This window comes from Leguminivora glycinivorella, chromosome 21 (genome assembly GCF_023078275.1).
Source record: "Leguminivora glycinivorella isolate SPB_JAAS2020 chromosome 21, LegGlyc_1.1, whole genome shotgun sequence".
In the NCBI taxonomy this organism is placed as follows: domain Eukaryota; kingdom Metazoa; phylum Arthropoda; class Insecta; order Lepidoptera; family Tortricidae; genus Leguminivora; species Leguminivora glycinivorella.
The window spans coordinates 10,957,775-10,982,621 of NC_062991.1; the positions used below are offsets into that span (position 1 = coordinate 10,957,775).

The window sequence follows — 24,847 nt, forward strand, 5'->3', positions numbered from 1 at the left end:
AACTTGTGGAGAAACATGTTTTATCGTTGTGGAGGTAATTGGTGAAGATATATTGTTAGTTTAGGAGTATTCCATCTGGTAGTATAATCACAATGGTATTTTGAAACATAATTTAATATTTATGATTGTTCATGATTTATTCACCATTTTAGAAACATTATGTAGCTTGAAGGTCTAATTAAATTGTATTCAATAGTGTTTTGAATGCTTACTTGCTCCATATTTTAGAAGTAGCTCAACGACCTTGATCCTGTTCTTCTTACATGCTATGTGGAGGGGTGTAAAACCGTTCAGAGCCCGAGCGTTGGCATCAGCATTTCTAGGAAACAAATACATAAATAATATAGTGACCCATTGTGTTGTATGATATGATCCTGTTACCGCTCATTGAGCTCTTAGAAAAATCTTCGACTTCGACACGATCCTCGGCGACTAATTCAAGATCATCCATTGTGTTAGTATAGGTCAGGTGCCATTGTTAATGGCGGTGATAAAAATGGTGCTATTAAATAAAATTAATGTTTCAATTAAGTACGTATACCCTCTACCATAATTAGGTCACAAGGCCTTAAGTTTAAGACTGATACAAATATTTATAAGTACCCTATGAGTAAATAGTAAATACGGAGGCCCCAATGCCAACATAAAAATTGTTCTCTTTAATACAGCGAATCCAAGAGCAATTTTCAAACTCACCGGTCCAACAAAAGCTTAGCGACCTTCGCGTGTCCACAGTGCGCGGCCACATGCAGCGCAGTAAGGTAATCCACAGTCACATCGTCTACAGGGGCTCGGCGGGCCAGCAGCACCCGTGCCGCCTCTGCGTGGTCACCCTGCGCCGCCATATGGAGGGGGGCCAGGCCGTTCTGTGGACGGTGAGAAATAATGAAGCAGGTAAATAAATAAATATTGAATTGTCAACGATCAGGCGGTATTGAACCCTTAAGTCTAAGGAAAAGACTTCGCATCCGTATGTGTGTTTGTTTGTCCAGATGTTCTTCGCATCTGTAAGTACATACAATGGGTTGTGTTCTGAGAAACTGTTTAACATGATGCCAACGTCCACCGCTCGCCAATGACAGGGCGCTTATCCACACACCTTGCAACCTAAATAATCGCGCACCATGTTGTCATCATCATCAACCGAGTTTCCATCGCAAGTGAAGCGGACTTATTGATAACGTCGTTTCATGTTTATTTATTGCTGGCGATGTGCTAGCATGCAGTATAAGGTTGCCAAGGCCTCGTATCTCACATCTACATACCTTGCTCTTGGTAGTAATAGGCGCCCCGCGATCCAGCAACACTTCAACAACTCGTTCATGTCCTGATCTCGCAGCGCAGTGCAGTGGCGTGAGACTATCGCGAGTCTCGACGTTAGCGCCGTTGTCACAATAGTGATACTTACTTGGCTGGCGCGATAACTGAAAATGAGTTTTGGCCTCCAACACAAGAGCACGCCATTTTGCTCGGTCTTGAGCGGTATCGCGCCAGCTTTCGCCGACGCCGAGCTCATCAACATCATATTAATATTCGCATACCTTGCTCTTGCTAGTAATAGGTGCTCCACGGTCCAGCAACACTTCAACAACTTGCTCGTGTCCGGATCTTACCATGCAATCATGTGGCGTCAGACCGCACTCGCGCCGTTGTTACACAGTTGAGATACCTACCACGAGGGTTCGATGTTTTACTACAACAGGCACCATTTCCACGTACCTTGCTCTTGCTAGTAATAGGCGCCCCACGGTCCAGCAACACCTCAACAACTCGTTCATGTCCGGATCTCGCCGCGCAGTGCAGTGGCGTGAGACCATCGCGAGTGCGGGCCTCAACGTTAGCGCCGTTGTCGCAGAGAAGAGATACCATGTGTTCTTTGCCTGTGGGAGAAAGTATTTTGGTACAGTTATTTGGAAAATGTCACTAAAATTAAACAGGTTGGTCGTCACAAAGCTACATGAGACGTTTAACCGGTATCCATGTGAAATATTTATTGTCATACCTAAAATATTTGTCACTCACTAAATTTCCAAATACATATCGTCACTACTTTTAAAAAATCTCGTATCTCACGCTGTTCTTCAAAGTTAAAACGCAGTAAGTCTATATGCATTCCATACATACTTACTACAATTTTCTTTTCATTGACAGACGAAGATACAAGTTTTTTTAAAAGTAGTGACGATATCTTGGGTTGTACCTATACAAGTTGATTAACATCTTTTTTGAAAGATTATTAACTTTCTTTTTCCGATTCAATCATCTCGTCTTTTTTATGACTCTAAACTTTATTTTTCTTCAAAAATATCCCACAGACTTCTGACTGAGAACAAATATGTTTTGAATAAAAATAAAGTAATTACTGTTCAAAGATTGGTCAGATGATAAAGTTCTACCATTTTATAAAATTTTCAAGAGTAGATTCTGCCAAAAGTATAATAAAATAAATTTATGTCACTACCCAGCTTTTACAGTCAGGCAAGGTATATATATACGCAGAAAAAAATACACAGTTGTATTTTTCCATGGAAAGTAGCCAGTCGACGAACCGAAAATTAAAATTAGAAAGATGTAATTTACGTATGTCATAATGTCACTCCTTTACCAGCCGTTTTGATTTATTTGTAATCTCGTAACTGGCTGTTTGCCAACAAACAAAGGAAATCCAAATTAAAAGCGCTTTATGATTACGATAAATTATGTGGTTTAATGTTCATTTCATTGTTTTATCTGTTGTCCCTTCTTAGCCTGATATACAGGTTGGGATAACTTGGCATGTCTTCCTGACGTTTAATGTATGAAACGGAGCTTGCTCGTAATTTTGAGTTTCAAGACCAAGAAGTTAGGTTAAATTATGTACACCCAGTACGTAATTTTAGGGGCTACGGAAACTTCACCCAGAGAATGAGGAGGCACTCTGACATTTTATCCCGTCAGGTGGCGCCTGTGCAAGAGTCTAGGCATGTCACTGTCATTCATATGTGAGAGAGAAAACACATATCATCTTCTCTCTCACGTATAAAATTCTTTATCTGTGCAATGCAAGTGCAATGGACTTATAATAGGGTGGTGCCATCTGTCATAACCTTTGAGTGTGCCTCCTCATTGTCATAGTATTCTTAAGCTCAGTTTTAACATTCTTATGAACTACACTTGACGTGACCAAAGATGATTCAAATAAGGACTACTTATGACCATGGATGTGTCCCTTCGTGTCATCACTATTTGACCTCAGTAGTGTCCGTCGTGTCACAGTGACGTTGGCACTTTGACGCTAGCATTGCAGGGTGCTTTTTAGGGTTCCGTAGTCAACTAAGAACCCTTATAGTTTCGCCATGTCTGTCTGTCTGTCCGTCCGTCCGTCCGTCCGCGGATAATCTCAGTGAAGAAAGGTGAAATTTCGTACCAATATGTATATCAATCACGCCGACAAAGTGGTAAAATAAAAAGTGGAAAAAAATGCTTTGTTAGGGTACCCCCCCCCCCCTACATGTTAAGTGGGGACTGATTTTTTTTTTCATTCCAACCCCATCGTGTGATATATTGTTGGATAGGTATTTAAAAATGAATAAGGGTTTACTAAAATCGTTTTTTGATAATATTAATATTTTCGGAAATAATCGCTGCTAAAGGAAAAAAAAGTGCGTCCCCCCCGCCCCCTCTAACTTTTGAACCATATGTTTAAAAAATATGAAAAAAATCACATAAGTAGAACTTTGTAAACAATTTCTAGGAAAATTATTTTGAACTTGGTAGGTTCAGTAGTTTTCGAGAAAAATACGGAAAACTACGGAACCCTACACTGAGCGTGGTCCGACACGTTCTTGGCCGGTTTTGGCACTGTTCGCGTCCATTGAGCAAGGTTCTTGGTGGTCCATTGGAAGCCAGACTTCGAAGTCACGTGAGGATTGTGCTACCGGGTTTCTGTTTGTGTAGTAGTTAGACTGGAAGTAGTCGAGCTGGGTTTACCCTTGAATCGCCGACAGACACTTGTTCGAATATTATTTCAAAGACAACGTTTCAAATAATTTCATTTCATCGACAGTTCATATCATAGAACAATCGACACAAGTAAAATCAAACCGTAGACTTTTACTTTGTAGATAACTTATTCCGAGTATACTTTATATCGTGGTATTTCATTTCGTGTTTTTTCATTTCATTTTGTTTTACATTAAATACAATTCATTACGCATAATATTATTTCAATTCTGTTTCTATTTAAAATTGTACAATTTGTAAACTGTTTGTTTGGTCACAGTTCTAACCTAACCCAAACCTAGGTACTTGGTAAGCCGTTTGTTTCTGTGTGATCACAGTTCTAACCTAACCTAAACCTACTCTGTAAGCTGGTCGTTTTTGTGTGTGGTCACAGTTCTAACCTAACCTAAACCTATTTTAAAAGCCATTGGTTGTAGTGTAGGTCGCAGTTCTAACCTAACCTAAACTTACTCGGTAAGCCGTTTGTTTCTGTGTGATCACAGTTCTAACCTAACCTAAACCTACTCTGTAAGCTGGTCGTTTTTGTGTGTGGTCACAGTTCTAACCTAACCTAAACATACTCTAGGATTTAAGCCAATGGTCATAGTTTAATTATGGACGTAAATATGTGATGTGCCACGATAAAATCGACAATTTGAAGTTTCCTAGAATAGAAAAATCTATTAACGTGTAGTACGAGTACGATAAATGAGAAAGTATTGTAATAATACGTCGAATAAATGATTTGCGATGTTTTGTAGTTCTGCTATTTGAAGTACTTTGAAACGAATCAGCGATGAAACAATATTCGTTGAATAGTATTTATAATAACTAAGAAAATTTCAAATAAATAGTAGTTGAAACAAAATTACTCGAAACAATTTTACTCGAACTAAACTTTCGATGATTTGTTGTCGATGAAATGATATTCGATGAAAAGTTTGTCGGCGAAACAAGGGTACACCAGTCGAGCTGCCACCACTTGTGGGTCAAGTGATGCGGGACGGAGAAGGTAGGTTTAGGGTGAGATTGTGTGTTTGTTTGTGCAAACAAATGTTATCGATTGTCTCCTAAACCGATTTTAATTACATTGGAATCTTTACCCCATTTAACAGCAACATATATGTAACGGGCAGATGTTGTGCTTAGCCGGACAGTTGACATCAGCACCCTTGGCTAGGAGCAGTCTAGCCACCGCCTCGTTGCCGCAGTGCGCTGCTATGTGAAGCGGAGTGAAGCCAGACTTCGATACTTTAGGACTGTGATACCTGGCTTCTAGTTCGTTGCTTTAGTATACCTTATGTGACAGTTGACAGAAAGAAGTCCTTGCGTTATCCCGGCATTCGCCGCGGCTCATGGGAGCCTGGAGTCCGCTTTTGACAACTAATCCCAAGATTTGGCGTAAGCACTAGTTTTACGAAAGCGACTGCCATCTGTCCTTCCAACCCGAAGGGTAACTAGGCCTTATTGGAATTAGTCCGGTTTCTTCACGATGTTTTCTTTTACCGAAAAGCTACTGGCAAATATCAAATGACATTTCGCACATAAGTTCCGAAAAACTCATTGGTACGAGCCAGGGTTCGAACTTGCGACCTCCGGACTGAAAGTCGCACGCACGTACCGCTGTGCCATCAGCGTTCATTGTCGTACTATATTATATTTAAAAAAAAATCTTACCCCACTTAGCAGCAACATGTAGCGGACAGATGTTGTGTTTAGCCGGACAGTTGACATCAGCACCCTTGGCTAGGAGCAGTCTAGCCACCGCCTCGTTGCCGTAGTGCGCCGCTATGTGAAGCGGAGTGAAGCCAGACTTCGAAGTCACGTCAGGGTTGTGTTCGTTCTGGGGAAGATAACATTGTATTCAATTATGTGGTTGTGAAGTAATTTATTGTACAAAAAAGTACAGAGTATCATTTTACGAAGGCAAATCCCTTAGCACTAACTAATGTCACTCATCTATAACAAATCCTAACGGCGACAACTAACAGGTCCCTTAAACAAAATAATTTTAACAGTAAAAGCAGTCTCGTCCTGAAATTCAATAAATTTTAAAACACAGAATTATTAAACCAAAAATGTTAGCCCTGTAAATAATAATCATCATCTTATCGGTATGTTTACAGTTACGGATGAAAAACTTTAACGAAATTCAATTTTAGAGTGGTTGGTATATAATAATAAAATAAATTATAAAGAAAATCACTTATACTATAATAATCTTGTTTTTTTAAAAAATATTTTAAAAAACAAGATTATTATTGGTAGATAAGTGATTATCTTTATAATTTCTTAATCTTTGTAACTTATTTCTTTTAATTCTGAACATTAGTTCAGATTTTGTTAAAATTATGCACCCACAGTACCGGTCTCTAATATCCTTAAAAGCTATCTCTTCTGAATCCGTCCGTCACATCCAACGATGTGAGTAGCCTACGTTTCGGGCATCGCCGAACCGTGACCAATGTGGATGCATCTAATCTTCATGGTAAGTACCGTTGGAGATTTTCATTTCTTCAAATACACGTAAGAAATTACACAGGCCGTATCTACTTATGCAAAATAGTCAGAATCCAATTAGAATTCTGATTCTATGAAAATCTGTTAGATGAGGGTAAAAACCTCGTGTAAATTTTTTCTACATATTCCAAAATCTGTTTTAAAATTTTTAATGCGTTAGAAAAGGTTCTAAATCCAAATAAATAAAACAATTGCATCTGCGACTCGGGAGGTTAAATTAACGTAATTTCATGAAACAAAAAATGCTCAACAACGTTTCGGAAAATATCTTCTTTTGGATCCTCCGTCGTTAGTAGCACACGTTTCGGCAATATCTGCCTTGCAGTTTGTACTGCGAGACAGATATAGCCGAACCGCGACCAGTGCGCTATCTGTTGCTCTTGATCTTGAAGGATGAGTTTCTTGAAATACCTAAACTAGAAAATATTTACAATTTCCAAATGTGAGCACATACTTATTATCCGCATACATAACAGAACTACATAATTATCACTGGCCTCATCCTTACATGGTGCTAACTTTGCCAACATTGATGTCGAGATTCGAAGGTTGAGTTGAGCCCGTTGAGCAGGTTAAAATATGACTGAAATCCGACTAAATAAATGATATCTTTACCCCACCAGGTTAATGCCTTTTTCGCAGCGATATGGACAGCAGGAAGCTCCTCGGTTTTTAAAAGTATAGTTACCACCTTCTGACTTTTTAGCTGACCGACTCAAATTAAATTGAACGACAAATAAAGCAGATTTTCTTACCTCCAGTAGTAAGTTGGCTGCCTTGACGTCATCCTTCTTGGCAGCGATATGAAGAGCGGGCAGCCTAACTCTACCCCTTGTGTCGGCTTCTAGAAGAACTGCAACCACTTTTTCGTGGCCTTGTTGCATCGCCACTGCGAGGGGCGTGAAGCCGTCCTGCCGAGAAATAATTAGAAGTCAGTCAAAGATAAATATTTAGGACAATACCAATATTTCGTAACCAGACCAGACAACGCTGTCAAAATAAATGAAGTAGTAAAACAGAAATAGAAATATGTTCATGGTTTCTGGAAGAACTTTACTAAGATATTTCTTAGAATTGACAGACGGTAAGAAAAAGCAATGAGAAGATATCAAGAGACGACCTTTTTACTACCTGTTCTAATAAACAACAAATGTTATTTAACAGGTGCATGAAATAAAAGAAAATAATATGATACTGGTAGGTAGGTAGGTATATTATACAAGGATATAATAAAGAATCACTAATAGTAGTTAGAAGTGTAGTCCATTAATAAATGTACGAATTGTACGCCATAAAAGGTTATTTGATCAAGCTTATCGAATCAATTGCCATTGAGGATAACAAAGAATACAATAAATAAAAATAAGGAGACAGAAAACACGAGTAACATGGGGTAGATATCTGATCTGCTAATCTGCTAATTGGGGGCATTTGGATTTTATCCCCCTTGACTACCCCTGACAGACAGTGAGCGAAGATGTGGACATACGTGATTGATAAGTATTGTAAAACAGGGAGATGTATTGCAGCTACGCATGCTACGGAAAGATTCTTAAAAATTGGAAAAGCTCCCAAAATTTTCTGAAAAAAAAAAAGAAAAAACCGGCCAAGAGCGTGTCGGGCCACGCTCAGTGTAGGGTTCCGTAGTTTTCCGTATTTTTCTCAAAAACTACTGAACCTATCAAGTTCAAAACAATTTTCCTAGAAAGTCTTTATAAAGTTCTACTTTTGTGATTTTTTTCATATTTTTTAAACATATGGTTCAAAAGTTAGAGGGGGGGGGACGCACTTTTTTTTCCTTTAGGGGCGATTATTTCCGAAAATATAAATATTATCAAAAAACGATCTTAGTAAACCCTTATTCATTTTTAAATACCTATCCAACAATATATCACACGTTGGGGTTGGAATGAAAAAAAATATCAGCCCCCACTTTACATGTAGGGGGGGTACCCTAATAAAACATTTTTTTCCATTTTTTATTTTTGCACTTTGTTGGCGTGATTGATCTACATATTGGTACCAAATTTCAGCTTTCTAGTGCTAACGGTTACTGAGATTATCCGCGGACGGACGGACGGACGGACGGACGGACGGACGGACGGACGGACGGACAGACAGACATGGCGAAACTATAAGGGTTCCTAGTTGACTACGGAACCCTAAAAAGGATTTCCTTTGCCTTTAGAAATGGTATACCTATTTTGATTCCTGAGTAAAGTATCAGTAAAAAAGCGCATTTCAAATATTGTTCATTTCAGAACTTTTAGCTTTAATTCCAAATGAGCATAAATCATATTTGATTTGAGTTTGAGCTTCTAATCTTCCTTCATACAGTTCTGTTACTCACGTTACTTAACATAGTAAGTTTTTATGATATTTTGTTTGATTGTGCCTTTGGTAAAGTTAATAAAGCCAACGTAAGTTAAATTTTTATGACTGCATTCAGGACTACCTACTAATGTAATAAAACTACAATGAAAGCGTTATAAAGGCTTTTAGACATGATCATTAAAACTACAACGGCTGCGACATTTCATGAAGTTTTTGAAATTTAAAAGATTTACCTATGCTTTTAATTTAAGTAATTATAAGAACTTAGTGTTCCAACCACTTATTCTAGTTTCCTCTCATCTCAAAGTCATGTTAAAACTTAGTAGCCAGGTTCAGAATGGGAATGAGAGGTCAGATCTTGCATCTTGCTCTGGTACCTATAGTTGGTTAAAGCTTACCTCAGTGGCCAGGCTCTGGTTGGCTCCGTTGGCGAGGAGGAACTTGACCACGCCATCGTGGTTCTCCTGAGCCGCCATGTAGAGAGGGGTGAACCCATTCTGGGACTGGATGTTGACCTGAGAAATTAAAGGTAATTAACAAATTAGTATTATTAAACCAAGGGCTTGTGTGAAGTCAGAAAACGAAGACTTAAGACAACTCGATAGAAAACACCATGAAAACACTTAAAGGATGATAAAGAGAGTTTATTTTAAAGCACTTTTTTTCTTGCCGATATGACAGCTGATTTAACACGATGTTTATGAAAAAAACATCTTCGGGAAAGTGTTTCCTTAAACCGCATAGCATTACGTAATGATTGTAATGAGCGAAATTTCGGCCTCAGACTTTCAGCTATATTCATAAATACGATTTATTATTCCCCGATTACAGGTTTGAAGATGAATGGTTTGCTCAAAACACACCGTTTTTAAATCACTACAATATACTCTTTAACACGTTTTCTTAAGATCTATGTCTGAATAAATGGGTATGTATTCACAAAGTATTGATGCTTCTGGTCTAAATAAAAACAAACAGTTCTTAAATTTATCTACTCTACTTACTGTCAGATATCCTCGTCCATTAAAACTTTTAACTTCATTCTACACGTATCAGAATTTCCTTAGCTTTCTAATCTAAACTTTAAGATCAAAGCAATTGAGTATGCTTCCCAAATTTATTTTTAAGTTAAATAAGAGATTGTGAAAGCTATGAAAGAAGGAAGTGGTTTTAGGAGATTGATGAGTAGACTTCGGAAACCAATGATTTGTTATGATTAGTGTCAATTTATATTGAACGCTAAACAGCACGGGTGTTACTGGACATGGAAATGTACATACATACATTAAATAAACATTAAAACATGCTCTGGGATAATCTCCAAAGCATTATTTGTACACTGTATTTGATACCACCATGAATGATATGAAACGATATTCTAACATAGAAAACCCCTCGCAGTCTCGAATCATATGGTTTGGTCTCTGTCTAAAATTATTTAGTTGTTCTCTACCTTAGTTATTAAGTTCTTTTCTTAATCTTAGTAAAATACCTATGTATCTTTAGGTCTACCTACAGATTGATTATAATATTGATTTCATTTCTTGAGTTGCAAAGCAAATTGATATCATAATTTTAGAACAAAACGGGACTTAATCGCGTAAACACTTACATTTATATTAGGCATTTATGTAAGTGTTTACGCGATTAAGTCCCGTTTTGTTCTAAAATTATGAGTGCAAATCGTGTTAGTCTAAATCAATAAATTGATATCATTATTCTGGATGTTACTCTTGTGATCGTATTCGAGGTAAATATCATTAATGATCAAAACATGGGCGTCATTAATTATTTTTCAATTAACGATGCATTAAAACAGTCAAATATTGAGAGCTCTCAAACAAACGAGACCAAAAGCAGACGAATGTTTACTCTGTTTGACACAGAAGCCATTTGCTTTTTATGGGCCGTTAAAACGATATTGAGGTGCCCTTAATTAGGGTTTATTAGGTCACTTTTAAGGGTTTGTTGGCTTTGTAACGCTTCTGTGATAAATACGGTGAGCGGTAATTAAATTCGCAAACCGTCCCGGATCTTTCTCTACTGACTTTCAAAAAGATTTTTAATTTATCAAACGCCTCCTACCCAGCTATGTAAACAATCTACAGTGCGACTTTTTCCTCTTTAGTCGTATCATACATCGCCGCCTTGGCTGATACAAGCAGCTACACCCACTTTACAAATCCGTTCTTAGACAACGTTGCCTGTGCCTCCTTTTGCACTAGCATTTTCCCTACCGCCTCCTACCCAGCGAAAGAAGTAATGTCCAGTGTGGTGTTTTCTTTCTTCATCGTAACATCGATTGCTGCCATCGTTAACATAGGCAGCTGAACCACCTTGACTAAGCCGTCGTTGGATACCATCCTCACCTGAGCCTCATTTTGCACCAGTAGTTTCACCACCGCCTCCTGCCCAGCGAGAGAAGCAATATGCAGTGCGGTGTTTCCCTTCTTTGTCGCAGCGTCGATTGCTGCTCCGCGCTGGAGCAACTCTCGAACGACCTCAAGGTGGCCATCTTTGGACGCTAAATGGATGGCGTTCAGTCCGTTCTGTGAACAATCAAACATTTCAAGGTTAAGGTTGAGTTAATTCACAAACAAATAGAAATAGCTCTCAATAGAAAAAAAGGATCCAGGATTTAAAGTTTTAAATATTATTATTATCGTAGGGTGTTGAGCTGTTTAACAAGTTATAGTGTTTGAGAATTACTTTATTGTTCCTGATTAATGTACTTCATTATGTAATTCATTCATAATTTCTCCGTGCACTTTTGCAGCTGATAGTACCTACAAGTCCTCATCGTCATTGTACAACGCCGTTCGGAACATACAAAACTTAGATAAACGTACTTATTCAAGAAAATAGGATAACAACTTTAAGTAGTGTCTTGAAAATAAGAATATAAAACATAAGTATTCCATTTTCCTTACAGCTCTTCAAGAAATAATACACAAATAAACAATGCCAATTGACTTGCTCCAGAATTAAATGGTCCATTAATATCTTTCGCTAAACAATTCCAGCACCATTCCGCCAATAAAGCAAACAATACATCAGCATACTGCCAAAAACGCACAAAGCATTCCCCGCAAAACTTAAATCGGGGGAAGGCTGTGCTAGTGTGACACTGCCCTGCTTACAGAAAACGACTTATCCGCCAACCGAATGTAGGGGACTTACGTCCTTTTATTCCTCAGCATTTAAAGCCATTGGAACATGACTGTCCAAAACGACGTATCTTCCTTATAAAATTATGTCGCTTATGACGTTTTACGTCAAAGCGTTGTAGGGCATTGAAACTATTGGAAAGAAGCCAAGTGGTCCCGGCTTGGCAGTTGGCCGGGTTCGGAAGAAATTTCATGCCTCTTTAGGTCTAAGTAGGTACCTATTATGTTGGAATAGGTGAGTTAGTAGACAGGTGGAATTAACTTTTATAAAATGTTGTCAACTTCAATGGCCTCTAACATAAATAATATGATGGGTTAAGCAGCGTCCATTAGATTGCGGCACTTCCGCAAATGGCTAGTGAGCCCAATGCGAGAGCGGCAGCCGCGGCCGCAAAGCTGGCAAGAGATTGTCGTGGGCGCGACCAATGACAAAGAAAGGGAGGGCACATATAACATCTTGGTGTCCCAGTCTCGCCTGCTTCTGGTCCTCCTGCTGATTCTCAACTGGGTGTTTTCAGAAAAACCCGAATATCGAATTTCACCAGATCTGTACGTGTTTGGGCTCATTCTTCTCAGAATTACAAGCTGATTCGATCCCGACGATAAAAAAGTGTCCTATTTTTTTTTTTCCTTTAAGTCACGATTTTAGTATGAACTTACTAAGAGCGTGACGTATTGGAAACTTGAATTTTGTATGGAAAATTTGGGACACATTTTTTTATCGGGATCGTATCAGCTCGTGATTATGAGAAGAATGAGCCCAAACACTTCCAGATCTGGTGAAAATCGAAATTCGGGATTTTTTTTGAAAAACACACAACCTACCTACCTACCTGTGTCTGACTTCATCATTTTGCGAATGGTTGTGGCTACATGACTACGGTCGAGTCGTCGCTCCCCCAAATGCCCATTGGGGACTACACAGCTACACACTTACATTATAATTATCTTAAGGGGTAGAAAAGGGGTTCAAAATGTATGTCGGTATGTGTTTGTGTGTCAACTTCTAGTGAAAAGTTACTCCATTACTCCATAAAACCACCCAACTAATTTTGTCCAAAAGCTCTTTTATGGTAGAGACTTACATCAAGCTATTATTTTATTACTTGGCAATTAGAAACATTTGTATAATAATATGTAATATAACCAATTAAACCATTAGCAAAACTTCGCAAAACGTAGGTCGTTGAAGGTACAATTGCAAAAAATTTCTACATTCTCAACTTTTCAATTTTTGAACGTATGTACTAGACTAGAATAAAAAGATATTATAAATTTTAATCTATTTCCCTTGCTACTCGTACACGAAAAAGCCCCATTTACACTGATCCAATCGATCCGTGTCGCATACGGACGGATGATTGTAAACCTGAGATTAGCGTGCCCTAGTAAGGGGAGAGAGCGCAACAGTTGCGTTCAAGCGTGATGTTTCTAATATTGTATTTATAATCTAAGAATAATATATTACTATATGATTTTACCGATCTATCAAGTGAGCATTCCATCCTTACATAATTCTCTATGTGCAGCCAAGGAGTAACAAAAATCTGAACATAGCCTGTGATTTTTACTGACGAGAAAGTGTTTAATCTGATATTTTTTGACGACCGGTCTGGCGCAGTCGGTAGTGACCCTGCCTGCTACGCCGCGGTCCCGGGTTCGAATCCCGGTAAGGGCATTTATTTGTGTGATGAGCACTGATATTTGTTCCTGAGTGAGTGATGTTTTCTATGTATATAAGTATTTGTATATTATATATATCGTTGTCTGAGTACCCACAACACAAGCCTTCTTGAGGTTACCGTGGGGCTCAATCAATCTGTGTAAGAATGTCCTATAATATTTATTTATTTATTTATTTATTTTTTAGCACATTTGATCAGAAAACTATGGGTCGGCAACGCGCATGTGACACTCCTTAAGTTGCAGGCGATCGCTTTCCATCAGGCGGATCGTATGCTTGTTTGCTACCGACGTAGTATATTAAATCTATATATTTCATGGCTACATAAAGAACTAGCTCTAAATTGTTTTGACACAATAATTATACAAAATTGTTTTATCCAGTTTTTAATAGGTAGGTACGTGGCAAGTTTTTTATATCTGCAAATTTCGTTTGTCGCATTCCCATTATTTTGACAAAACAGATTTGTTTTTGTATAACTGCGTATTAAATTAAGTTTTAGAATTCCAAACACGTACGAATACTCAGTCCTCGCACGTAGTCAAATGCTTTAAAAATAATGAAAATTAGCTAAATAGGTAAACCAACATTTTACAATTTATTTGTGAAGCATTGGATAAAAACCTTAATTATTCATTTATCCCAAACATGTACGACATTGATAAATTATAACAGACCGTGAATTGAACCAATTTTTGAATGTGGATCATTCGATTTCGTGAAATTCTTTCATTTCATTAATCTTATTAATCTCCACTATTTGAATTTTACTTCATAATAATTTTCTGTACCTTTTGCTCTCCTACTTTTTGTAAATATTCATAAATTACACTATACTAATGAGACCAGCCCTTTCTACCATTACTCACACAAACATATGTACTTTTCGTCACATCTACAGCTTTCCTAACCATGAAGTCTTAAATCCTAAAAGAACAATATACACATGTGCTTTTCTGATTGTAAAACAAAATGGAAGCTACAATAAATTCTAATTATTATTCCGCACGCCATGTAACACATTCAAATGGATTAATAACACAGGTTTGTTTGACCCACATTAGATGTTTACATGGCGGTGTCAGGCGCTGTCCTTAATGTGAATATTATGCACATTGCACATGCCAAAGCATAACCAACACAATTTACTGAAAACCAAAGTTTTCCATGTAGGTAAGCTTGTTACGCTCCTCTTAGCGCGTTTTCACATTATCCGATCCGATATCGGATGTAGGACCGATATTCCATACATTCAAGCCGCCATCTTTGATATTTGCCTTTGAAATCCTTCCGACATCGGATATCGGATCGGATAGTATGAAAACGCACTAAGGGCTACCCGAACGGACTTCAGTCGCTGAATAAGATTTCGTCAATAATTTTCACATGTCTGTCAATTTTTAACCCACGAAGCAATAAACGACAAGGTGTCATGATTTAAACTTTCACGATTATTACACATCATTATTTTTAAAATCGGGACTTAATCGCGTATAACTACATATTAAACTGACCTCCAACGTTTCAAGGACGTTGGAGGTCAGTTTAATATGTAGTTATACGCGATTAAGTCCCGATTTTAAAAATAATGAAGGTGTCATGAGTTTGACGTGTCTGTCTGTCTGACTGTTTGTGTCTGTCTGTGGCATGATGGCATTGTAGTTGAACGGATGAGCCGGTTTAGATTTCGTTTTTTGTGTTTGAAATCAGAATTAGTTAGGAGTGTTCTTAGCTATGTTTGATGAAAATCGGTCCACTAGTTGGATTTTTTTTCAAAAAGCTCAGAGCGTTAGCGGAGCGCAATGATAGCGATGCACCGGACGAACGCTGGTATTGCGCCGAGCGGACGCCGGCGGGAACTAACGAGCGCGGATTGCGAGTTGCGAGCGGAACGCCAGCGTTCATCCGGCGCACCGCTATCATTACGTTTCGCTAACGCTACGCTATCAAAACGTTTTTTTGTGTGGCGGAGGCTTTATGCCGACCTAGCCGAAGAGAGAATCGTTAACGCTATAGCTCGGTCGCCTCAAAACGTGTACAGGAGAGCGATACTTATATACAACTACCATATACCAATCAAAATATTTGCTTGGTGTACTAGGGTTTAACTCCTTGGAAGTGAGGCGTAACTTTGGGCTGTTGACTGCTGCCTGTTCTATTTTGCGAGGGAACTCGGATTGTCCCGAACTAGTCACACAACTTGTTCGTCTATTCGTCCCATCAATAGCTAAGGCTAGATTTAATCTCCGACCTAGAAGCCGTCAGCTTGTCGCGGTTCCTGAAACTCGCACTGTGTCCTATAGGCAATCACCACTGGTACGCGCTCTCCTATACCTTAACGCACTCTACGTATCAGTACCGGAATGCGATGTGTTTGCTAGCAGATGGGCGGAATTGTGTGAAGTGTCTATGAGGTTCTGTGAGGCGATGGATAGAAGGAAGTCCACTGTTATATATTAAGTTTGTAATGTTTATATATTGTTCATTTTGTACTCTGTTACTATTATATAAGTGTACTATAAGTGTATATTTAGTTGTAATGAATTCCACAGTGCTTTAGTTTACCTGTTATGCTGTGTAATTTTTGGATATTAAATAAAAATAAAAAAAAATATTACGCTACAGAGCCTATGCGACAGTGACATTGCTTGGTTATTCTTGTAAAAAAAAACCGGCCAAGTGCGAGTCGGACTCGCCCACCGAGGGTTCCGTACAAACTTTCTTTCGAACTACCTAGTAAAAATAATCTCATATTTTCATATAACTCTAATGACTTGACTAGAAGACAAAAGTATAGGCACTAATGAGTATTATTGTGTATAGCGCCATCTCCCGGTCAATTTGCTAACTAATTTGCGCGACCTGGTTTTTCAGGGATAATTCTTTATAATGTTAACCGATTTAAACAGTTTTTACTTTATTGGACAGAAGATGGTTTACGTAACATCTCGTATTAATTTGAAGTACGATATACATCCGCAAGGGTGGGTAAATTGAAAGTAAAAATCTGAAAAGTTTTTTGTGAATTAAAAAAAAGTATTCAAAATACAAACACGATTATATTTTTCCTGTAATATTTAGCATAAAAACAATGTTTACTAAAATTTTCATAATTTTTCGTTGGTAAACTTCGGAGATAAGGGGGGGGGGCGGTATTTTTTTTACATTTTCCTTCTAAATTCCACAACAAAAAAATTATAAAAAATTGCTTATTTACGTTCAATTTGAGCTCTTTCCAACTTGAAATTTACAGTTTGCCCCTCTTTCATTTTGGCCATTTTCTACAATTAAAATTAATATATTTAAAAAAATTACACTTTCTATTTGTAGAGGTTTACAATGTTCACAACTACTCCAAATTTCAAGTTGATAGCATTAGTAGTTCTCGAGATATTTAGGAATGTGACAGACGGACAGAGTCGCACCATAAGGGCTCCTGTTGTACCTTTTTGGTACGGAACCCTAAAAAGATATTTCTCTTACAAAGAAAAAACAATGACATAATCACCGTTTATATTGATATTGCTACAGAAACGCTGTAACAGCGAATACAGTAGCGAATGTAACTATTAATATCAACAAAGGTTTATTTGACCCACATAAGGCGACAGGGTCGTGTCAAGCTCTGCCTATAAATGTGATTGTGCATATATATGTCGACATATGTACCTGCTAAACGGATTTTCATGCGGATTTCACCTTCGAATCGAATGATTTTATAAGGTTTGGTTGTAAATTGAAAGAAATGAAAATTGAATTTATAGTTGGTTGTTGATTGACAAATTGATTTTTGGTAATCAAGTCGGTAAATATAGCGTTGCTCAAGGATTTTAATCTAATAAACTGCTAATACCGACTGTGAGGAATTGTACCTCTTATATAGAGTACAAGTCCGCGACGGCATATTTCCATCTTTTACGGATAACTCAGTATCACAATTTTTATCTCTCTCTCTCTCTTCCAAGCTATTAATCCCACATGGTGGTGGGGTCAGCTTTCCTTGTCAACCGCTTCCACTTCGCCCTATCCTTGACGTCGTCTTCGGACACTCTGCACACAGCCATATCTTTTAGCACTACGTCCCTCCATCTTGTCTTCGATTTTCCTCTGCCTCTCTTACCGGGGATGGAGAATCGTAGTGCTAAATTTCCAACGTAGTCATAGATTTTTTATGATTTACCTAATACCTACCCGTGTGTAGAATAGTAATAATGAAGCTATAAAAATTAAAAGTTGAATAACTTACTCCATGGCGTGTGGTAAGGCACTGAGTTTTCACAATGTATTTTGCGAACATTTTATAACATCATAACTTTGAAGTCTTTGAAACAAAGGCACCTTGTGAAACATTTTAAAATTTTCACTCAAAAGATGACGGAGATTTTCTGAAAATAATTCTTGGTATAAAATTATGTAATCTATCTATAACAAGCACTTCTTGTAAGTCTTGTATATTTATTTTCATACCGGCAATCTCGGAAATAGCTTTAACGATTTCGCTGAAATGTGTTATGTGGGGGTTTTCGGGGGTGAAAAATGGATCTAGCTTAGTCTTAGGTGGGGAAACGCGAATTTTCGAGTTTTTGAACTCTGAGCGAAGGCCGGTCGCGCAGGTACTTAATTAGTAAATTCAGCAGAACGTTTTTGATTTCAATTTATAATTAAAATCTTTAGTTTATGAGCTATACACTACACTCTACCTAATAAGTATTAGATAGATGACATCAAAATCAGGTCTAAGGTTGGGCTTCACAGTAATAAAATAAAACAAAACAAAAAATATAAACTGGCATTATATTTGTTGTACCTCCGGTCATTTCAATTCAAGACTGTTTTCCTCAATTGAATCGCAAAGAACTAGTTTATTTTCATAAAACATATCTGTCACAACTGTGTGCACCTTGATACTTAGCCATTCTTTTCTCAAAGTTGTCCACCCCACTTTTTTGTAACATGGGCTACAAATATTTTTTACATACATACATACATACAATCACGCCTGTATCCCATAAAGGGGTAGGCAGAGCACATGAAACTACTAAAGCTTCAGGGCCACTCTTGGCAAATAAGGGGTTAAAAGAAAACGAAACTGTGGCATTGCAGTGACAGGTTGCCAGCCTCTCGCCTACACCACAATTTAACCCATATCCCATAGTCGCCTTCTACGACACCCACGGGAAGAAAGGGGGTGGTGAAATTCTTAACCCGTCACCACACAGGCAATATTTTTTACACGATTTATACTCAGAATTTTGAAGTCTTTCGATCCTGGTAGGAAAAAAAATGTCCCATACATTTTTCAAACCTTCCATTCCGTTACTGCCACACAAAATGTATGAAAAAATGATAACGGAATAGAAAAAAACCTTGGGAGACTTTTTTCCTCCTATTAGGATTGAAAGCGATTCTGATTGGAAACCACATAAAAAAATCCAAACCTTAAAAAAGTGAGGTGGACAACTTTAAAAAAAGGCACAAAATAGATCACAACACAACCACAAATTAAACAAACTTTATTTAAATCATACAAAAAACGCAGTGATTTTTGAGAATTTACAAATTAATTTCTTTGGTCTTGCCACCACTTCACTAAAATTTGATCAACTTCCAACAAGCTTGCATCTGCCATCAACTGTACGTCTGTATCCAGTCTGACATCCTCCAACGAAATTGGCTCGACTTTCCTGTTCTGTCGTTACATCATAGACATTCCTCTTATCATCTGTTACTACAAACTGATAAGATTTAGTACTCTTATTAAAATTTTCATATTCATTTGGTATTTCTTGTGTGACTCCTTGGTTTTCTCTGTTTTCATTTATATTTTCTTGTATTACTTGGTCTTCCCATTTTTCATTTATATTCTCTTGTACTATTCCTTGGTCTTCCCTGTTTTCACTTACATTCTCTTGTGCTATTCCTTGGTCCATATTTTCATGTATGTATTCTTCAGTTACATAAGCTACAGTACTGCTCCATTGACCCCTGTTTTCTGAATTATCATTTTTGTGATCACTTTTAACTTTTTCAAGCCCCCACATATGTTTTACATCTCCATGAATTATCACAGCTCGTTCTTTTGCTTTCTCAAATATATCCTTAATCAATCCGCCTTCTGATTTGTGTATTAAAACTAAACACAATATAAGGAAAATCTTCATGTTTCTGAGCAACACTAGATGCAACTAGACTGCAAAATTAACTAGTACTAGACTATTATACTAGTACTGGTTTAAATAGACTTGACCTCGTACTAGCCACACGACTTATCTTCATCGTGATAACTTTTCAAGTAAAGTAAGTAATGACTAGAATAATCTAAGTGTATTGATTGTCTATCCTTGTTTTCCGTCATCACTAGTTTACTTCTTAGAACATTGGCAATTTGCAAAGAAATCTGGTGAAGCGCGAGTTGGACGCCGCCGGAGGGTTCGAATAGATTTTGGCTAGAGCTTTTTCTAATTCCGATTTTAAACTTTACCTGTTTCTAGAGACCTCGCCAGAGATGGCGTGACGAGCTTGACGCCTTTGACGAGGACTGGTGGGAGACTTCAGGGGATAGAGATGCGTGGAGGAATTTGAGGGAGGCCTTTGCAACAGTGGGACAATACTTAACAACAACAACAACTGTTTCTATTGTAGTATTTTAATAACTATACTCATATCTGTTTATATGTATGTAGACCTTTTTTCGACAATTTAACCATATTAAACTACTGGCCATGGTAGAAAGATATTGTGTTTTTTTTATGTACGAAACACGAGTTGACCGGTTCAGAATTTCATAACCTTTTACCATCTCGTGGATGTCGTAGAATTTAACCATGGGACATGGATACTATTGTGTTATGGACGAGGGGCTGGAAAACTGTTACTGTAGTATCACAACTTCGTTTTCTTCTAACCCCTTCATTGCTAAGAGTGACATTGAAACTTGAGCAGTTTCATGTGTTCTTCTAACCCCTTTCCCCTTTGGCATAAGGTGAATTTAATGAATATATGCCATGAATATATGTAATTTGTTCGGTTTTTCTTTTAGTTAAAAAATATTTTTCATCATCGCACCGCTCGCCATCGACAGGACGCTCATCCACACACCTTGCAACCTAAGTGGTCGCGTACCGTGCGGTTTCAGAGGAATTTCCTCCCGCGGACGCTCCGGCCGTGGAATGAGCTCCCTGCCGAGGTATTCCCGATGAACTACAGTATGGGGTTCTTCAAAAAAGGAGTGTACAAGTTTCTAATGGGTCGGCAACGCGCGTGTGACACCCCTTGAGTTGCAGGCGTCCATAGGTTACGGTGAACGCTTTCCATCAGGCGGACAGTATGCCTGTATGCCACCGACGTGGTATAAAAAAAATATGTTAATGAATGTACGGACCTCTAGAGAATCCTGCAATTATGTTGTGATCTCACCATAGAACGTACTTCTATTGTTATAGTGCGGTCAGTATTAACTGGTATTAAGTCGTAGTCAATGATTGCGGAATGCGACAGGACAAATTGATTGCTCCCATTTGTAAATAATGAGGTGATAATTAAACTTTATTACATTTATTGAAGAGATGGGAAAATTAACATACTTTAGTACATTTTTATAACAGGACATGGAAGTTTCAAGAAATTGTCTTTTAGGGTTCCATGCTAAAAGCTTTAAAAAAAACCCTTATGGTGTTATCTTATACCATGTAACATTTAATTATGTTGTAGGACAATATTTATAATATTTTCAGTACAGATGGTGTTTTTTTTACGCACTAGTGCGAGAAGTGGTTCATTATATGTCAGGTCGAAATTTCAAAGGGCCATCTGTACTGAAAAACGTCGTACGATACACGCGCGAATAGGAAATTCGTAACTCGTGTCGATTTAAAACACTCCCTTTGGTCGTGTTTTAATTTATCGCCACTCGTTTCGAACTTCCTTTTTTTCGCACTTGTATCGTAATGTACTATTAATTCTCCATTACTAAACAACATTCAAATAATCTATGTTATGTTTAAAGGAGATGATGCGATTTGGAAAAACAAATGAATTGATGGGAAAGTGCAAGTGTTGAGTGGAGGAAGGGGCCTTTGCCCAGCTGTAGGACTTTTTTTAAGTTTATATGAAGCTTAGGTAGGTATAAGCGCCGTTAGCTCGTTTGGTGGACGACATCCGGAAAATTGCGGGTCACAACTGGATGAGACTAGCTCAGGACCGGGACGAGTGGCGTACTAGAAGAGAGGCCTGTGCTCAGCAGTGGGCGATAAAGGGCTGATATGATGATGATGACGATGATGAAGTAGGTACGAGTAAGATATAAATTACTTATGCGGGTTTAAATAATCATGTCTACTTAACAACAATACAATTATCGTATACAGGGTGTAACAAAAATGGTGGTGATCCGTTTAAGGGCGTATTCAGTATCGTATTCTCATCAGGAAAAAGTAGGATAAAAATTTTTTTTCGCAAAAATTTTTTTTATCTTTGTATGGAGATTCGACCGATTCGCGCGACCCGGCTCATACAAAAGTGAAAATTTTTTTAGCGAAAAAAAAAATTTTCTTCTACTTTTTCCTGATAAGAATACGATACTGAGTACGCCCTTAAACGGATCACCACCATTTTTGTTACACTCTGTATTTGCGCAGTATTTGCAAGACCTGTGTTAATGAGCAATAAATTAACTTCATAATTACACCCGAGCCTTAATATATTCATGGCAGCCCCTTAATTGATCACGTTCAGATCCCTCACGTCACGACAGTTAAGGCAGAGTAGGTTCGGGATATTTCCTTTCAGTTACTAAGGGCGTGGGTGGGGTGGATATGTTTTTGATTTTTTTCTAATAATAAAAAAAAATACCGTAAAACGGGGCTACTTTGCGCCAAAATTTGCTCCAAACTTTTTACAGATTGATTTTTGAAAAAAATTAATATGCAGAAGTGTATTTACTTACATATGTAGCTACCTATATACAAAAGACCTCCCCGAATTTCAACTGCCAATGTTTAAAATTGTGGTATGATAATATCATACGTTGCACGGTATCGGAGGCTAAACGCGTTCTTGGCAAATGGTTACTGTCACTTGACTACCATGAAACTGAAAACTTACTTCAATAGGTAATTTAATACTAATTTAATTATAACCATACCTTAAAATAACTTTGCAATCTGTAATATTTTGGGCAACAGAAGCAATGTATAATAATTGTTTACACTGTACTTTTAACTATATAGTTACTGTTTTTTTCTAACTTTCTAAGTTCTAACTAATGTCAATAGACTACCATGAAACTAGAAACTTATCTCAATAGGTAATTTTATAATAATCTAATTATAACCATAGTTTAAAATAACTTCTGTAAACTGTAATATTTTAGGCAACAGAATCAATGTTTAATAATTGTTCACACTGTACTTTAATTATATAGCTAAATATGTTTCTCTAACTTTCATGACATATAAATGCAATACTGGTCTCCCGCGGTACAGGCCTAGCCGACCCCTGGAAACTTGTGTTAATAATAATTAGGATATGCACAAATTGATGTAACCTTATCCCTCAACAATTGTATTTGTGTTTATGTGCAATAAACGAATTTTTATCTTTTTTTTTATCTAATATAATATTAATAAAAGATGGATTCTTTTGTACGACGCCTAAAAACCAAAAAAGTTTTTTGCTTGTAGTGTAACTTTTTATTTGATACTTTTTTGATATGTGTATAAGGATGGATTTGAATAATTCATCTAATCACCATACATTTTGATTTTTGAGGCTGTCAAACCATATTTAAAGGTGGTGCAAAGTGGGGGAGCAAAGTAGGGGTTTTACGGTATTTGGTGTTCAATGAAACATAATATTAACATGATTTTTATAGAAAATTTTCATAAATATAATTCGTTTATGTGATTTGATTGGTAAGACTTACAGGTATAAAAACCTATTTTAAACATATTGTAGCTATTAAGTTTTATGCCTATACGTAGACTTTCCAAAGACTTGGTTTCTTGGGCCTACTGCACCTTAATGCAAGATTGTCCCATGTCATGTATATTTACCTACTTTGTTGTATTCGTATTAGTTACTTGTATTTATTTATGATGGAAAATTCATCGTGTTTGAATCTCATAGTCTTATAAGTATAAGCAAAGACATATGTAACTCCGTATAGACGGATAAAGTCTAAGAAAAAGACGTACCTCAAAACCCTACAGAAAAAGGTACGGTGGCCTAGATGGCGTTACACCTTTGGGGAATTAACGCTCGGCTAGATGGCGCTAATATTAATATTTGCCATTTTAACACATATCAAGATATGGGCCAAATAGTCAAAACTGAGGTTCAAAAGTTTTAAGCTTGTGTCGGCAGATGGCAGTCTATGCACTGTGATTACACATTTTATTTTGACAGTAACTCTCTATAATACTCGATCCTCTTTGGTATAAGTATCTTTCAATGCATTGATTTTAATAAAGTAAGAAAGCGTCATCAAGTGTCATATTTTCAAAGTATTGTAACGCGTATGCAGAGTTCTTGTAGGTACTTATGTATCGAAAACCTTCATCAAATAAAAATGTTTCATGAATAAAAATGTAGTGACTGGTTCAACTCTCTCGGATTATCATCCATTATAGCCCTTCTATAATGTGATAATTAAAAAAGCACACATGTGTAATTTATTCACTTATGAGCATAAAAATAGTTCAATGATATCCATGTTATGAGCACGTCTGTTGAAAATGGGTGAATCAACTTGCTTGCTTTTTGCAAGAATTACCCTTACTTATTATTAGGTCTACTTTTGTGATTTTTAACCTTACCATCGTAAATAAAGATCCTTATTTCACGTATACCAATTAGGGAAAAATTTAAAAACGATTAGGGATAGCTATGTCCACTGGGTCACTGCTCGAAACAAAGTTATAAAATAGGAAATCCTATAATTACATGTTGTATTGCGTAGCTAGTATATTTGTCTTTAATATAATAAGTATACATTAATTAGACTAAATCCCAATTAAATTTTCTGACCACATGTAGTCGAAGTATGCGAAATTTTGCTGGCATAGAAAAGTTGATTCACCCAAATACCGTTTTGTAAAACGCAGCTTATAGAGGTATAAACACATTTGAAAATGAAACGCAACATTTTCGCAGGATTTTTACG

At 37.3% G+C, this 24,847-nt stretch overlaps 1 protein-coding gene across 1 annotated transcript in view; it reads right to left on the reverse strand.

Annotated features, from left to right (window-relative positions):
• Positions 1-24,847, reverse strand: part of LOC125237585 (ankyrin-2-like) — a 128,805-nt gene that overhangs the window by 57,496 nt on the left and 46,462 nt on the right. The window contains exons 3-9 of the mRNA XM_048144718.1: positions 11,205-11,384; positions 9,234-9,350; positions 7,257-7,412; positions 5,659-5,824; positions 1,720-1,880; positions 697-866; positions 213-319 (exon numbers count right to left, since the gene is read on the reverse strand). Coding sequence (XP_048000675.1) covers positions 213-319; positions 697-866; positions 1,720-1,880; positions 5,659-5,824; positions 7,257-7,412; positions 9,234-9,350; positions 11,205-11,384 — 1,057 coding nt within the window. The remainder of the gene's footprint in view (positions 1-212; positions 320-696; positions 867-1,719; positions 1,881-5,658; positions 5,825-7,256; positions 7,413-9,233; positions 9,351-11,204; positions 11,385-24,847) is intronic.